This window comes from Panthera pardus, unplaced genomic scaffold, assembly GCF_024362965.1.
Source record: "Panthera pardus isolate Hobbes unplaced genomic scaffold, ASM2436296v1 HiC_scaffold_6, whole genome shotgun sequence".
Lineage (NCBI taxonomy): Eukaryota > Metazoa > Chordata > Mammalia > Carnivora > Felidae > Panthera > Panthera pardus.
In genome coordinates this window covers 123080327-123096908 of record NW_026526991.1, presented here as the reverse complement: position 1 = coordinate 123096908, position 16582 = coordinate 123080327, and the positions used below count along the sequence as shown (strand labels likewise).

At 34.4% G+C, this 16582-nt stretch overlaps 1 protein-coding gene across 2 annotated transcripts in view; it reads left to right on the top strand.

Annotated features, from left to right (window-relative positions):
* MALRD1 (MAM and LDL receptor class A domain containing 1) overlaps nt 1–16582 on the top strand; it is a 770287-nt gene that overhangs the window by 491224 nt on the left and 262481 nt on the right. For both annotated transcript variants that reach the window (XM_053896000.1, XM_019460623.2), the window contains exon 30: nt 11023–11206. In XM_053896000.1, coding sequence (XP_053751975.1) covers nt 11023–11206 — 184 coding nt within the window. The remainder of the gene's footprint in view (nt 1–11022; nt 11207–16582) is intronic.

Genomic DNA, 16582 nt, shown 5'->3' with positions numbered 1-16582 from the left:
ATTTATCTGTTTGTCTATTCTTTCATCAATACCATTTTGTCTTGATTACTATAACTTTATAGTAAGTCTTTAAGTCAGATAGCATCAATCTTCCAAGTTTGTTCTTCTTTAATATTGTGTTAGCTGTTCTAAGTCTTTTTATGAACTTTATAAATAGGTTTGTTAGTATCCACAAAATAACTTGCTGAGATTTTGATTGGGGTTGCATTGAATTTATAGGTCAAGTTGGAAGAAATGACATGTTGCCAATATTGAGTCTTCTTATCCATGAACATGGAATATATCTCAGTTTATTTAGTCCTTTGACTTCATTCATCAGAATTTTGTAGTTTTCCTCATATAGATCTTGTATGTATTTTGTTAGACGTGTTTGGGGGGAGTGGGGTGCAGTGCTAATGTAGATGGCATTGTGTTTTTAATTCAAATCCCACTTTGTAAGAAAGCAATAGACTTTTGTATGTTAACCTGATATCCTATAACTATGCTTTAATCATGTTTTTTTTCCAGGAAGTTTTTTGTTGTTTTTGCTTGTTTTTTTGATTGGTTCAAGTTTTTCACATAGACAATCATGTCATCTATGAACAAAAACAGTTTAATAACTTCCTTCCCGATCTGTATTATCTTTTATTGCCTTTTATTGCCTTATTGAACTGACACAGACTTAGAGTACAATGTTAAAAGGAATGGTAAGAGACAACATTCTTGCCTAAGATACAGGATCTTAAGTGGGAAAACTGAGTTTCTCACCATTAAGTATATTTCCTGTAGATTTTTTTGTAGGTATTCTTTATCAAGTTGAAGTTCCCCTATATTCCTAGTTTACTGAGATTTTTAACATAAATGGTTGCTGCATTTTTGATATAATAATGTGATTTTTATTTTTTGTCTATTCATGTGATGGATTATATTAATTTATTTTCAAATGTTGAACCAGCTTTGCATACCTGGGATAAATTATACTTGGTTATGGTATAAAATTCTTTTTATACTTTTGTGAGATTCAGTTTGCTAATATTTTGTTCTGGATTTTTGCATTCATGTTCACAAGAGATATTGGTCTATAGTTTTCTTTTCTTATAATGTCTTTGTCTGTTTTGCTATTAGGATAACCCTGTCCTCATAGGATGAATTAGAAACTATTCCCTTTGCTTCTTTTGAAAGAAAATGTAGATAATTCATATAATTTATTTCTCAAGTATTTGGTAGATTTCACGAATGAAATCATTTGGGTTAGTCTTTCAGTTTTGGTAGGTTATTAATTATTGATTCAATTTCTTTCATAGCTACAGGCATTTTTAGATCATCTGTTTCTTCTTGTGTAAGTTTTGGCAGATTGTGTCTTTCAAAGAGTAGGTACATTTTATCTAGGTTGTGAAATTAGTGGGCAAAGAGTTACTCATAGCATTCCTTTATTATCTTTTTAATTGCCATAGCCTCTACAGTGATGTCTCCTCTTTCATTTCTGGTATTAGTATTTGTACACTCTCTTTTCTGTCTTACCATGGCTAAATATTGATCAGTTTTTGGTTTTGTTTTTAAAACAAAGCTTTTGGTTTCACTGATTTTCTCTATTAATTTTCCATTTTCAATTTCAATGAATTCTGCTGAAGTTTTTTTTTTTTTCTTCTCTGTTTTTTGGATTTAATTTTCTCTTCTTGCTCTAGTTTTCAAGATAGAAATTTCTAGGCCTAGTCACAGCAATCAGACAAGAAAAAGAAAAAGACATCTATATTGGTAAATAAAAAGTTAGGTTATTAGTTTTAGATCTCTCTTCTTTTCTAACACATGCATTTAATGCTACAAATTTCCATCTAAACACTGCTTTCACTGCATTGTACACACTTTGATGTTTTCATTTCATTTAGTTCAAAATATTTTTAAATTTCTCTTGACATTTCTTCTTTGACTCATGTGTCACTTAAAACTGTGTTGTTTAATCTCCATGTGTTTAAGGATTTTTTACTATCTCTCTGTTACTGATTTCTAGTTTAATGCCATTGTTGTATGAAAACATACTGTATGATTTCTTTTCGTCATCATTTTTCAATTTGATAGTTTTGTTTTATAGCCCACAACGTGATCTGTTTTGGCGACTGTTCCATGTAAGCTTGAGAGAAATCTGTGTTCTGCTGTTTTTGGATGAAGTAGTCTATAGATATCATGTGTGTCCAGCTGATTGGTTCTGCTGTTGAGTTCATCTATGTCTCTACTGATTTTCTGCCTGCTGGGTCTGTCCATTTCTGAGAGAGGTGTTGGTCTCTGGCTATGAGAGTGGATTCATCTATTTCTCCTTGCAGTTCTATCAGTTTTTGCCTTGTGTAATTGGGATGCTCTACTGTTAAGGACTCACATGTTAAGAATTGTTATGTCTTCCTAAAAAATGTATTCCTTTATTGATAGTTTCTTTGTAAGAACACTTCTGCTTCTGCTTTTTAATTTAATTTTATTTTAGAGAGAGAGACAGAGAGAGAGAGAGAGAGTGGGGGGCAGTGGGGAGAGGGAGATTGAGAATCCCAACCAGGCTCCATACTCAGCACAGAGCCTGATGCAGGACTCAATCCACAACCTTGGAATCATGACCTGAGCTGAAATCAAGTGTCAGATGCTCAAATGACTGAGCCACCCAGGTGCCCTCCCTCTGCTCTTAAATATACCTCAATAGGGCCTTTGATATGATTTTTTAAATTTATTTTTAAAATTGTGGTAAAATACATAACACACAAAATTTATCTTAACAGTTTTCAAGTGTACAATTCAGTGGTACTTAGTACATTCACATTATTGTGCAACCATCGCCATCATCCATCTAAGAATTCATGTTGGAAAACTGAAACTCTCTGCCTGTTAAAAAGAACCCCCTTTTCATTCTCCTCCAGCCCTTGGTAGCCACTGTTTTACTTTCTGTCTCTTTGGATTTGACTTCTTTAGATGCCTCATATAAGTGGAATCATACAGTATTTGTCCTTCTGTGATTGGCATATTTCACTTAGTATAATGTCTTCAAGGTTTATCCATGTTATAGGATGTGTAAGATGCCCTTCCTTTGTAGGGCAAATCATATTTCATTGTATGTGTTACTACATTTTATTTATCCATTCATCTGTTAATAGGCACTTGGGTTTCTTCCATATCTTGGTTATTGTGAATAATGCTGCTATGCACATGGATATACAAATATTTCTCTTCAAGACCTTGATTCCAAGATCTATACCTTTCAGTATATACCTAGAAGAGAAATTGCTGGATGATACTGTAGTTATATTTTTAGTCTTTGAGGAATTGCCTTACTGTGATTCATGGTGACTGCACCATTTTCACATTATCAACAACAGTTCACAAAGGTTTGTTTTTCCACATCCTTACCAACATTGGTTATTTTATTTATTTCTTATTCTTTTATTTAATAGTAGCCATTCTAATAGTGGTGAGGTCACCCTAATGTTATTTTGATTGCTCACTTTAATATCCAGCTAAGCTAATGAGTCCTCTTCAATGATGAATGAGTTTTCCTTGTACTCACTAGACCCATACCAGCTCATATAGAGAGACAACCCATTTTGGAAATTTCAATGTGAATAATGGTCCATAAAAACTCCCACAAGGTCTGTCCAATGTCCTCCTGGGTATGGGGAAGATACATCCAACTTCCACTGGCAGGTCACTTTTTCCCTGACACCACTGATTGTCTATCCTCACGGTTATGCCTCTTCTTCAGGGAACCCGGGGAGTGATTAAGTCATGAATGTGTATTCAAGGTGTAATTTCCTCAAAATTTTCACAGGTTATACTTCTAAAATACTTACAGATTAAGCTTTTGTTTGTGATAATTTTTATTTCTTTTAAAGTGGCTTGAAACAACCACTATCATGCCCATTATTTGACAGTGTTCTGGAAGTTCAAGGCAGTGTAAGAATAACATAAAAAGACAAAAGAACTGGGATGCCTGGGTGGCTCAGTCAGTTAAGCATCCAACTTCGGCTCAGGTCATAGTGCATGACTTCCAGCCCTGCATCAGGCTCTGTGCTGACAGATCAGAGCCTAGAGCCTGCTTTGGATTCTGTGTCTCCCTCTCTTTCTCTCTGCCCCTCCCCAACTCACACTCTGTCTGTCTCTTTCAAAAATGAATAAACATTTAAAAAAATTTTAAAGACAGAAGAATAAATATTATCAAGGATCAAATAAAACCTATGTAAAAAGAAAATATGATTGATTACAAAATGCTAATACTGTATATTGAGAAATTAGTACAACTACTTAGAATCAGCACATTACCCAAGGACAATATAGTTATATAAAAATAAACTCATAGGGGCGCCTGGGTGGCTCAGTTGGTTGGGCAACCGGCTTCGGCTCAGGTCATTATCTCACAGTTTGTGAGTTCAGGCCCCGCGTCGGGCTCTGTGCTGACAGCTCGGAGCCTGGAGCCTGCAGCCTGCTTTGGATTCTGTGTCTCCCCCTCTCTCTGCCCCTCCCCTGCTCACTCTCTGTGTCTCTCTGTCTCTCCATGATAAATAGACCTTTAAAAAAAAATCATAGGTTAGCCAACTTTTAATTTATGTGTGCTATTGTTTTGAGTTTGCCCTTTCACTGTGTATTGTATCAATTTTAGTTATTTTTTTATCTTCATTTTTTGTCTCATTTCTTTTCCAGGCAACCAGTCTAATATATACGCTTGGCTAAATGCATTTTATAATATGTGTCCTATTTTTTTTTAGTATGTCCTAACTTTCATTCTGTTTATTACTCTTTCCCCTTCAATCTGTATCTTAAAGATCCATCTTTGTTTGGGTATATGCATCCAGCTAATTATCTCCTACTGCTGCAAAACACTCTGTGAGGTGTACTCATCATATTTTACCAATTCACCCTGCCATTACCTGATTTCCACAGTCTGAGCATCTCCCTATATGTCATTTGATCTTTAAAGTTTCTTCTTATGTAAATTGTTCGTAAATATCTCTTAGATATTTTTTTTCTGCTCTTTCATTTTTCCTATTGACTTTATGGAGCTATTTTTATGATTTAGTCTTTAACCTTTTTATATTTCTATTATCGTTCTTATGGTAAGTCTTACTGCTATTATTTCATTTCTCTTTAAGTTTTACATTTGATTTTTGTTTTTCGGATGGTTTTGGCCTTTGAGTTAAAAACACATACTTGTGTTTATTTACCCCCGTTAATTTCTTCCTCTTAACTAGATAAGCCCTTTATAATGCTCTCATGACAATGTTATCTCTGTCCTTTCCTTTCCTTTCTCTTATGCTCCTTTCCACTGTCACAAGAACTGAAAATGTTAGTAATTTCTATATCTTTGGCTCTGGAGTATTTGTGATGACTTTCTGTATTCTTTGGTCCCAACTTTTGTATTTTAAGACAACCCTTACTTTCTATATCTTTTGCGAGATTCCCTTGGATTTCCTTTCTTGTTTTAACATCTCCAGTATTTGTAATGTGTTTTTTTATGACCAATTTGAGTTCTTGTATATCTTATGGTAATTTTTTTATGCTTTCATATTTGACAGTTTGGCTGGATATAAAACTCAAGGTTCAAGATCATTTCATTCAGTTCCTGCAGTTATTAGTTTATTATCCTCCTGTATCCAAGGTTACTATGAAGAAGTCTGATTTCCATATAATTATTGACCTTTTATTTTCTGGAAACTTTTTGCATTTTCTTCTTTCATATCCTTAAATTTTATCATAAGCACATAAGTGCATTTGTCTTCCTTTTCTATCTTGTTTGGCATTTCATGATCTCTTTCAGTCTTCTCTCACTTCTGAAGTATTATCTGTATTATTTTTATATGTTTCCATTTCTCCTCTTATTTCTTAATCTTTATAGAACTCCTTTTATATATATAGGGGCCTTTCTATTTTTATCTTTAAAATACTCTTTAGATTTTTTAAAACAATTCCTACTCTTCATTTTGTTGCTGGCTTCTCTGAGTTTCAGAATTGAATCTTTCTACTCATTTATTAATTCTTCAGTTGTAACCATCTTGCTATTTTATACCTATTTGTTCTTTATGTACATATTATATTTTTCATATGCAATATTTCTAGTTACTTTTATTATTTCCAGTTTTATTTTATATTGCCATGTCTTCAGTTCTCTTCTTAGGTGTATGCATGAAGCCTTTTATTTTTATTTTTTTAATATATATTTTAAAGTCTTTACTTAAAATCTAGATAGTTCATATATAGTGTAATACTAGTTTCATGCATACAATATAGTGTACAATATAGTGATTGAACACTTCCATACAGTACCCAGTACTAAAACTCTGATTCCATCTGTTTTTAAAATTCTGCATTAGGTATTATATTGTTCAGCTTATCGTCATCTTTTAATATTTATTTGGCCTCTCGGAGACTCGTAACTGTGGCCTATGAACTCACGCATCTATAGTGATGTGTGTTGCTGTCTCTGGTAATTTATGAAAAGGAAGAAGGCCAGTCATTTGCTGTATTCCACTCACCATTGTAAAACACGTCGTCATATGTCTAAATAAACATTATAATAAGTAGGTAACTTATTTATTAAAAAGACTAAAATTTTAGTAAGTGGCAGAGTCCTGAACAAGTCAAAAAATATATGATATCTCAGGGTAAAACAATTCAATATTTCAGTTATTCATTAAATTACTCTACGATTCATTTTGGGAGAATGAATATATGAGAAAAACAAAAGAAAAAAATTGAGGATGAAAATGTGACCTATTATAATGTAACTTTAAGACTTAATAGACTCAAGTGTAGACATTTTACCTCCCTTTATGTGTTTACTCTCTTGTATTCATAATGTTTATACCTTAACTCTTTCCTTTACATACATTAAGAACCATATTAGACAGTGTTTTAATTTTTACTCAACCATCAAAAATTATCTATCATCTATCTATCTATCTATCTATCTATCTATCTATCTATGTACTGTTTAAGAAAAAGCCTGAAATCAATACAGCTTTTATTATATCATTAAAATATCACAAATAAGTCTGAAAAATCATCTGGCATCTTACTGTTTCTAGAGCTGGACAACTTAGATCTTACTCATCAACCTGAGGAATTGTTCCTTTTTTTAGAAACATAGATACCGTCCAAAATTTTTCTGATATCCTTGTTTTTAACTGTTGTTGCTTGCTGAATCAAAGAAACTGAGCTTGATGTAAGTTCAATGTCATTTCCTTCAAGAATTAACTCATCTTTCTGGCCTTGAGATACAGAACAAGCAACATCTGCATTCATCCAAACCCTGTGGATAAGAAAATTTATTGCATTTACTCATTTTTGCTGTGTGTGTGTGTGTGTGTGTGTGTGTGTGTGTGTGTGTGTTTGTCCCTACTTGATAGCATAAGATTCATTCTTTTATCATTTCTTTTATGCTTAAAGAAATTCCTTTAGCCATTCATTTAAGGGGTGTCTACTGGTGACAGATTTTTAGTTTTCCTTCATTTGAAAAAGTCTTGGGAAGAGGGGTCTTGGGGTCCCTGGGACCTGATGTGGGTGGAAGTCTGGGCTCTCTGCCTAGCCTTTGCTGTTGGGTTTGGGGATAGAGTATACATTTTCTATGATGTCTGGCTGTTACAGAACAGTCATTATCAAAATGTTTTCTTTCTTGCTCGATTTTCTTTTTCCTGGCCCTCTGCCTAGAGAGAGTAGTCTATGCCTGTTGGATTTTCATGTTGCCAGATTCACATACTCATTTGGCAATATATGAGACGAAAAAAAAAAAAAAAAAAAAAAAAAAAAAACTTAGGAAACTCACTATTTTATGATTCCTTGAGTCCTGATGTTCCCAGGTAGTCTGTCTTCTCTCTACTTTTCAGAACTTTCTTATGTTTATATAAAACTATATGTAATGTTCAGGGTTTGAATTGTTATTATTAGGAGGAGGGATATGGAAAACAGATCTGTTCAAATCTTTACAGAAAAAGAAAATATGGTAACTAAGTAAGTATGACATTGATGGAGCAGTTGAGAGATTAGAGACTGATACAGAAACTCCAGAAACAGATTCCAAATATGAAAAAGATGTCAGCTGATAGAAAGTTGTTGATCCATGGGTTTTGAAAAAATGGCTAATATTTAGGGAAATTTTATATATTCACCTCAAACCTCTGAAACTAATATTCTAAATGGTATACCTTATTAATGTATATCTTGAAGGTACTCTATCATTTTAGTATTTCTTACTACTTTTCTTTTCATAGCACAAAAGGGAAATGCTGACATAAAATATGTGGTCAAATACATTGCCATAATAAATATGCAATATGTAAGATAAAGAGTCAGTATGTGCAATACATGGAATATCGGTTCAAAGTTGAGTAAAAGGCTAAATAAGAAGAAGAGAGTATTCCTTTGATTTCTATAATTTGATCATTGTTGTATTAATGTCTATTTTTACTATTATTAGCGTGGCCAATCATTTTTAATGTTTATTGCCTTGGGTTCTTGAATTGAACATCCTTATGAATGAATGTAAGAGATAAATCTTTGGCCAGTGGCAAAGTCATGAGTTGAAAGCCAGAGGTTTTTCATTTCTTAATTTAGAAACAATTAAAATAAGAATATTAGCTAAATAAATAAAGCAACAATGTGTGTGGAACAAAAATTAAATTGATATTTAACTTCTTTTTTAAAAAAGTACTCTGGGGTACCTGGGTGGCTCATTCGGGTAAGCGTCCAATTTTGGCTCAGGTCATGATCTCACAGTTCGTGGGTTTGAGCCCCACGTCGAGCTCTGTGCTGACAGCTCAGAGCCTGGAGCCTGCTTCGGATTTTGTGTTTTTCTGTCTCTCTGCCCATCTCCCACTCATGATCTGTCTCTCAAAAATAAATGAACGTTAAAAATTTTTTAGAAAATAGTCTGGTATATATTGATATATATCAGAAAATAAATATATTAAATAAATAAAATTTATATTTATATTGCCCTTTTATAGTAAGTTATTTTTATGACTCTCTCATAATAGATCTTTACCTCCACAGGTTAGACTGTCTTTATTTTTCCACCTTTTTATTCCTGATATCTAACATTACAGTATGTGTGAACATCGAATGTTTGCTGAATAAATGAATAAATGGACATATAGGTCAAAAAGTAAATCTCTATTTTACATTTTGATGAATAATTTTGATAATTATGTGGATAAGATTTGATATGTTATATTTAAAGTGAAATAATAGTAAATATATTAGAATGATATTCTCCAGTAACCTGCCATTAGATTGATCCATGGTTGGTTTCCAAAAGAATTCACCCTCATTTTCATTTCTTCCTACATAAAATGCTAATGGATATATTATTCAAATATCCTTTTTTATTAGAAGGTCAGTTGTAAGATTTAAGAAATGGTTTTTATGTCATTGATTAAAGTGATCACACAATCTTCTGTGATGGTATTTGTGGAAAACCCTTTGGGGGCTTGTCGTAGTTAATGAGTAGCGCTGGAAACTTCAGAAGTTGATTAATAGGAAATATTAGCAAAGTGAATTGAGTTTGTAAATTAAGACAGACTTTATCAATATCTATGGCTGTTATGTTGCTATGTGTCAGACAGTCCCCCTCTACTTTAATCTTTAATTTAACTAATCATTCCTTTGATTCCACATCACCAACACATCGTTGACGTTCAAAGATTAACTTTTAAAAAGACTTCTCTTCTTTAGTCATCAAAAAAGATATGAAATTCCATTAATTAGGTGTGAATTTCCCATCCCCTTCAAGGCAAAAGTTACATGAGTCTCTGGGTGTGAAGATTTGTCATCTTTTTGGGAAAAGATGTTCAAAGATCTATCTACACACTGTTAGTTGTTTTTGCAAGGTTAATTTTGTATTAACTGATACGTGGTTCCACTTTCTCTGTAATTCAACCGAGGAGGAGCTGCTCGATTGTGTCTCCCTCAGCAGAACAAGGTGTCAGCCATATTTATCAACATTAGTGCCCTAAAAGCACAAACCTATAAAAATATAACTCCTTTGGATCTTCTTTTTGCAAATATTTCTCTTTTTCTTTAGCCTATATTAAAAAAAACAAACCTGTATATTATGTATTTCATAGCTGTTTGCTATGAATCTGTTGGAACAGCTTGCTTGATTTTCTGATTGCCATTCCCCTCAATACATCTTTCTGTTGAGATAGTAATTATTTGGGGGTAACCATAAACATAATCATATATGGATGGATGAATGGATGGATGGATGGATGTGTGTGTCTGTATATATATGTGTAATGCTATATATAGTAAATGTATAGTTTATTTATTTCTCTTTCTTTGCTATGTGTCCCTCATCATGATTTATGAAAACATCTAATTCTCAGGAGGAGCTAGGCCCAGAATAGCAAAGAACAATGAAACCAACCTTAAACATTCAGAGGAGATACTTATATAATTTTTTCAGAAAATTTATTTTTCCTTTGCAAGTGAAAAATGTGGTGTAGAGATAGTTGTACTTGATGCTCACATAGCAATCATATTATAATAGATTTTTTAAGCCAAAATAACAAATAATAGTATTTTTGAAATCCTACGGATCTTAGAAATCATCACTTTGCCACCATGGCTCATTTCATAATTCCTTTGTCATATCATCAGGGATAATGATTTCTCCCACACGTTCTTCCTTTCATCTCTTTTTTCTCTTTGCGCATGTAAGTTATTTCAGCTCTTTGAAGGGCAATGCAATCTAAATAATTACAGAATATGAATAGACGTTTAGGTGAGCATCCCAAGCTAAAATCCAGGGCTTCTGTAAAATGTTCAGATCCCATCAGATATCGAGAAGCTTGTGTGCATACAAAGGAGAGGCAGAATGGACTGAGTAGGATACTTTTAAATAATGGTGTCTCTGAAAACACTCAAACAGAGTTACCAGTACGTCTGCTAGGAAACACTATGGAAAGTGTCAGAGTTCCAGTGTCTGTTTTTCCACCAGTTTTCACTGATCAAATGCTTCCATTCTAAACGATTGGCTTTTTTTCTTCTTTTTCTCTGATGCAAACTTGTTCCCTTCAGACGGAGAAAGGACTGTCAAAAGTGTGGCAAGAAAGTGAGCGGAACTCCGGTGATCATTGGCAAAAGGCAGTCATCCTGCTGGGCAAGTTAAGGAATTTTGAAGTCATATTTCAAGGCATCAGAACAAGGGATCTGGGAGGAGGAGCCGCCATTGATGACATTGAATTTAAAAACTGCACGACTGGTGAGTTTCTGGAATTCGTTTCTATTTGGACCCACTTTCCTCGTCCAGCCATTTTATCTTCTCATTTATAAAATGTCCTGCTGTTTGTATATTTGGTGCATCCGTAAAAATCAATTGAAAGAGATAATCTCCTAATTGTCGAACTGACATGTTGAGAGAGGATTGCTTCCCCATTCCGCAACCGCCCAAGCTCTTGATTCCTTTCTTCCTTTCAGACCATCCACTTTCCATCATGTAGAAGTGTTCCCTGTTGCATTTATTTTTCAACACGATTTAAAGTGCATGCCTAATATTTACATATATTTATCCAAATTAATTTGAAGTGAACCAGTAAAAACTTGTCAGAGAGCTGTCACTTAGTGGATGCATGAGAAATGAATTCAACCAGGTGTAATTCAGGCAGATCTTGTGAGAGCAAGGCTTTGGATATTTAAAATTCTACTCTAGCAAGTGAACAGCAACTTGAAAAACTTGACTATCATTTATCACACTTCCAAATGTGAAGTATAACTATACTTAGATTTTCTTTACGGAACTACCCAGAAAATGTCAAAAATAATTATAAATTCACTTGCACAATTTCACAACTGGCAAAAAGTTCTTTCTGAGAAGGCACTATTCCATCTGATTTCCAAAATAGTGCCATGTAGTGCACCCCGCCAACAAATTCGACACTGATTCACTTCTAGGCGAGCTCCTGGGACTGAGAGCTAAACTTGAGTACTGTTTAATTTTATTATTGCTCTCACATTAAAGTATCATGTCACCGAGGCAGGTCAAAAGTGTGATTCGGTATTTGGTGATGTTACAGCGGCTGCTCTTTTTATGAGCAGGGCCGTGTCAAAGATCCCAGGTGATCTAGGGAGCACAGAGCTCTGGGCATGCGCATCAAGAAGGGGATGGGATTTGGGCTCGGGGATGTTTGGAACAGGGTGCTGGACAACAGAGAATGAGGTTCTGAACATTTATTGTGAAAATGTATCTTAGAAGATATCTGCTTATTCTAGAAGAGTGTGCTTCCTCCACTCTTTGCCAGTCACCTTCCTAGTAATTTGCTAAATTTCTATTTTAGTTAGTTCTTGATCCTGGTAACTTCAAAAGAAATCTTCAATTCCCTTTTCTAAGATTTTAGAAAGAAAGAAGCTTTTATTAAACAGGAGAGATTCCTTTCCTCCCACGGGAGGCAGAATGGTTATTAGATGGGTTGATTCAGGACAGAAGAAATCTGAGAGTTATTATTCCAACTTTGCCAGTTTCATGAAGTCTGCACTATTTTTCCCCCTTTCTTGTAAAGTCCTATGAGATTTTACTTGATTATAATTAATTTTGTTCAACTCAATCTAATGCTGAGCTTACTGAGAAATATTTTAATATCTTATGTTTAGTGGTCAACTTCTTTTAGGTCTATAGTTCTTTCTATGTCATCAAAATAAAGAGGTCAGTGGTAACCAATTGTATTTAAATATGGTCACTTGTATATCAAATATGTTTTAGGACAAAGTAGCCATTGCTTTATCGAAAACAATTAAAACCCCATCTGCTACAGATAATGAAGGCTTTCAAATTATGTTGTAGTTAAGATAGAAGAAAAAGGCACTATAGGAAAGTTTGAAAGAATATTTATGGAACTAAAAGATTATGATTATTTTGTCCACTTAGGTTTAAATTATTTTCCAGTAAAATATCAATTACTCAGAATATGTTACCCTAAACTGCTCAACATTATCCCCAATTTAGAAGAGAATGGCATTTAACTAAACACCTAAAACTCAGGCACTATAGAAGAGTGGTTAAGAACTAGGAGACTTGAGTCAAACTATGTTTGGGATCAGCTTTGCCACTGACTAATTTGGGTGACTTTCTTTATTTTGCTTTGCCTCTGTTTCCTTATCAATAAAATGTAGATGATAATGGTAGTACTTCCATCATAAATGTCTGCGAATGTTAAATACATTCGTATATGTGACGTGCTTGGAATAGTCCAGATACATAGTGAAACTTACATATCACATTTTATAGTTACAGTTATGTCACCATTCGTATTGATCATGCTATATTTTCAAATGGTGTTTTATTGTCCTGCACTAGGTAACAGACTTCAAATCATATGCAAACACGTTGCCATAAAAAGTCTATCATGGAATTGTTGCTATTTGCCATTTAAAGTAAAGAACTTAAAACATGACGTCATATTTGTTTTCCTGCCACCTACTGCCACTAACAAAAGAGCATATATTATATGATACCATTTGGAGGGAATATCCATAACAGGCAGATGCGTAGAGGTAATTGCTTAGGGCTGAAGGAAAAAAGGGTGGGGAGTGACTGCTAATGAATATGGCCTTTTTTTGATAGGATGATGAAAATACATTTTTTTCTTTTTCTATGTTTATTATTTTTGAGACAGAGAGAAACAGAGAAACATAGAGAGTGTGTGCGTCCAAGTAGGGGAGGGGCAGAGAGAGGAGGGGACAGAGGATCCAAAGCAGGCTCCACACTGACAGCAGCCAGTGCAGCGTGGGGCTCGAACTCGTGAACCAAACTCATGACCTGAGCCAAAGTTGGACGTTCAACCAGCTGAGCCACCAGGCGCCCCAATATTCTATATTTTTATGGCAATGGTTGCACAACTTCATGAATATTCCAAAGCTATTAAATTGTAAACTTAATATAGGTGACCTTAATGGTATGTAAATTCTAAATTATAAATCAGTGAAGTTTTTAAAAAATATATAAAGCAGGAGAGTTACGGGGATATGGTGGTGGTGGTGGTCATCGTGGTGGCAGAGTAGTTTTGGGATTTTCCCAAGTTCGCACATCTAAACAGACCACCTAGTCAGTGAGTCACGGAAAACGTAGACAACAAAATTAAGTGAAAATGCGTCCCTACCGACCCAGTATACAAGCAAATAGGGGCAAACCACCAACAACCACACGACTTGTGTTGTATTTATGTCTGTAAGGGAGAAGAGGAGAATCACCAAAGAGCCAGCAGCTATTCACTGGAAAATGCAGCCAGGTGGTTTGAGAATAACAGCTAGAACTGGAGAGTGTCACTCACTTATAGAATGAGTGGGCCCGAGGGCTCTGTGGTAGGTTCTGAGGGGTTGGAGCAGTTGACGCCATCAACTCTCAAACTGGAGCCACCGTGAGTCTCTTCCATTCCAGCAGTTCGCACACAAAAACCAAGCAAAGAAAACAGGAGCAGACACGGCACTGAGTAGGGAAAAATGAAGGCAAGAGAAGACCCACGTCAAAGCAGGGAATGGGGACAAGCTAGAAAAATCTCAGAAAGCAAGGCACCATATGTTCTTATAGATTTATATAGCTTCTATAGACTTACAATCTTTTTCAGGGGTTTAGCAATAATCCTCTAACTTTGGCTGCGTTGTTACAGAGCTTCAGTTTTCTCGTTTGCAAAATGACAGGATCATGATAGACTATCTCTGAGATTTTCCTGGGACCATCTGACAACTCTAGAATCTATGCATATTTTTAAAGTTTCAGAATAATTGAGAACAAAGTTTAAAATTGATTAAAAGTGGGTGTGGAAGGAGTTAGAGAATATATATGGTATTTATATTTATATTTATATTTATATTTATATTTATATTTATATTTATATTTATATTTATATTTATATTTATATTTATATTTATATTTATATCTGGTGGTTATCTACTTTACCTGCAAATAAAACTTTTTGAGCTTCATAGTTACTTTTTACTTTCCATTCAAAAACTTACAATTCAATTTATTAGATAATATTTAGTACATGGCCCACATAAAGCTCTATGCGTTATTTTTTATTTCTTTACATTCAGAATACATCATGGCACTATCTTCAATTTACTATCAAATCTATTGTGTTTTTCTAAAAAGAAAAATATGGCAAAAGCATAGGCCTAGTCCTAGTCTTTGGTCTGTCCAGGGACACATCTCCTTTTTGGATAAGGTAACAAGGAAGCAAGTAGCTTATTCATAGAAAAACAAGTGACAGATTATGAACTTGATATCTCCTCTTTTTAAATTCAAGTTGATTTAAAATGGTATTTTTTAATCAAAGTCTTATAAAATGAAACTGCCATTCTATAGAAGAGAGAAGTAGGAATGAAATTTATATTGACGGGAAAGAAATAGTCCATTGTTGTAATTATAAAAGTGTCAATTCTCAATTTAAATAGTTACTCAGTTTTCAAGCGGAATATTACCTATTAAGTATAATCATTCAGCCAATACTTACAGAGTTTAGCATGAATACTAAGTAGCATTTATGTCAGCTCTTGGGAGCCTGTTCTTCAAGACCTCTAGGTGCAATCTAGGTTTCCCTCTTGCTATTTGCTTTGTGGTTTGGGGAAAATCACAGGATCTTCCTTTGTCTCATTGTTCTCAGCTCTAAAATCATTAAAATACTGCTTCCATCTCATAGACATCTCACAGAACTAGGTGGTTTACTTTATGCAAAGTGCTTTCAAGAATGCATGAGATACAGTAAACACCGAATATTTGTTAGCTGAAAGCATAAAGGAACAACAAGAGTAGAAGACTTGATAATTGTTTTAGGCAGAACAATTTTTGTATCATCGTTTAAGATCTGGTTCTGTTCTGTTCACATGTTCAGCAAACATTTATCGATTTCTAGGATTGCAGAAAACTCTGTGCAATGTACTATGAACATCTCCTCACAACAGGGCTGGAATGCATGTGTTATACAGTGTTTGGCTTTATTGATTTACCATTTCTCCTCTCAGTGCCCCTTTCTTGACTGCGGGCATTTCCCTATATGCCCCCTGTGCCTTGTATTGCCTGGACTGCTCTGTGATTTGTCTCCAAGAAACTCATAAACCTCATACCTTAGGGTGGAAGCCAGTAACAGTGTAAGATGTTGCCTTTTCACTAAAATATCTAGAAGATTGAACTGAATGATGACCAGATTTTAGTTCAGGGAAAAGGAAGGAGTAATTTAGGGAATAGAAAATGCTTCCAGAAGTCAATAAAATCTTCTAAGTAGACAGTAGCACAGTAGCTACTCTGTCTTTCTCTAAACTCCTACAGAGCAAAACACATCATGCTCCCCAAATAATCCTCAATGTGAATGGAAGGAAATACCTTGGGAGTAAAGTAAGAGAAGCCAGCATCATTATAATTTTAGATGTCTAGTGAATTGTCTTCACAGAAACCTGAAAAGGCTTTCTTTTTTATTATAACCACTTTCACACCTTTCATTTTTTTCCCCTCAAAAACTGTATGTATGACTCCTAAGTGTCCTTTAAACAGTAATTGATCTGGAGTGAAAAATAGTGGCTTGATGATAATGATTTCAGTGCAGCATTACTCTGGATTCAAATTGAACTTGGGAGATCACAAAACAGTGAT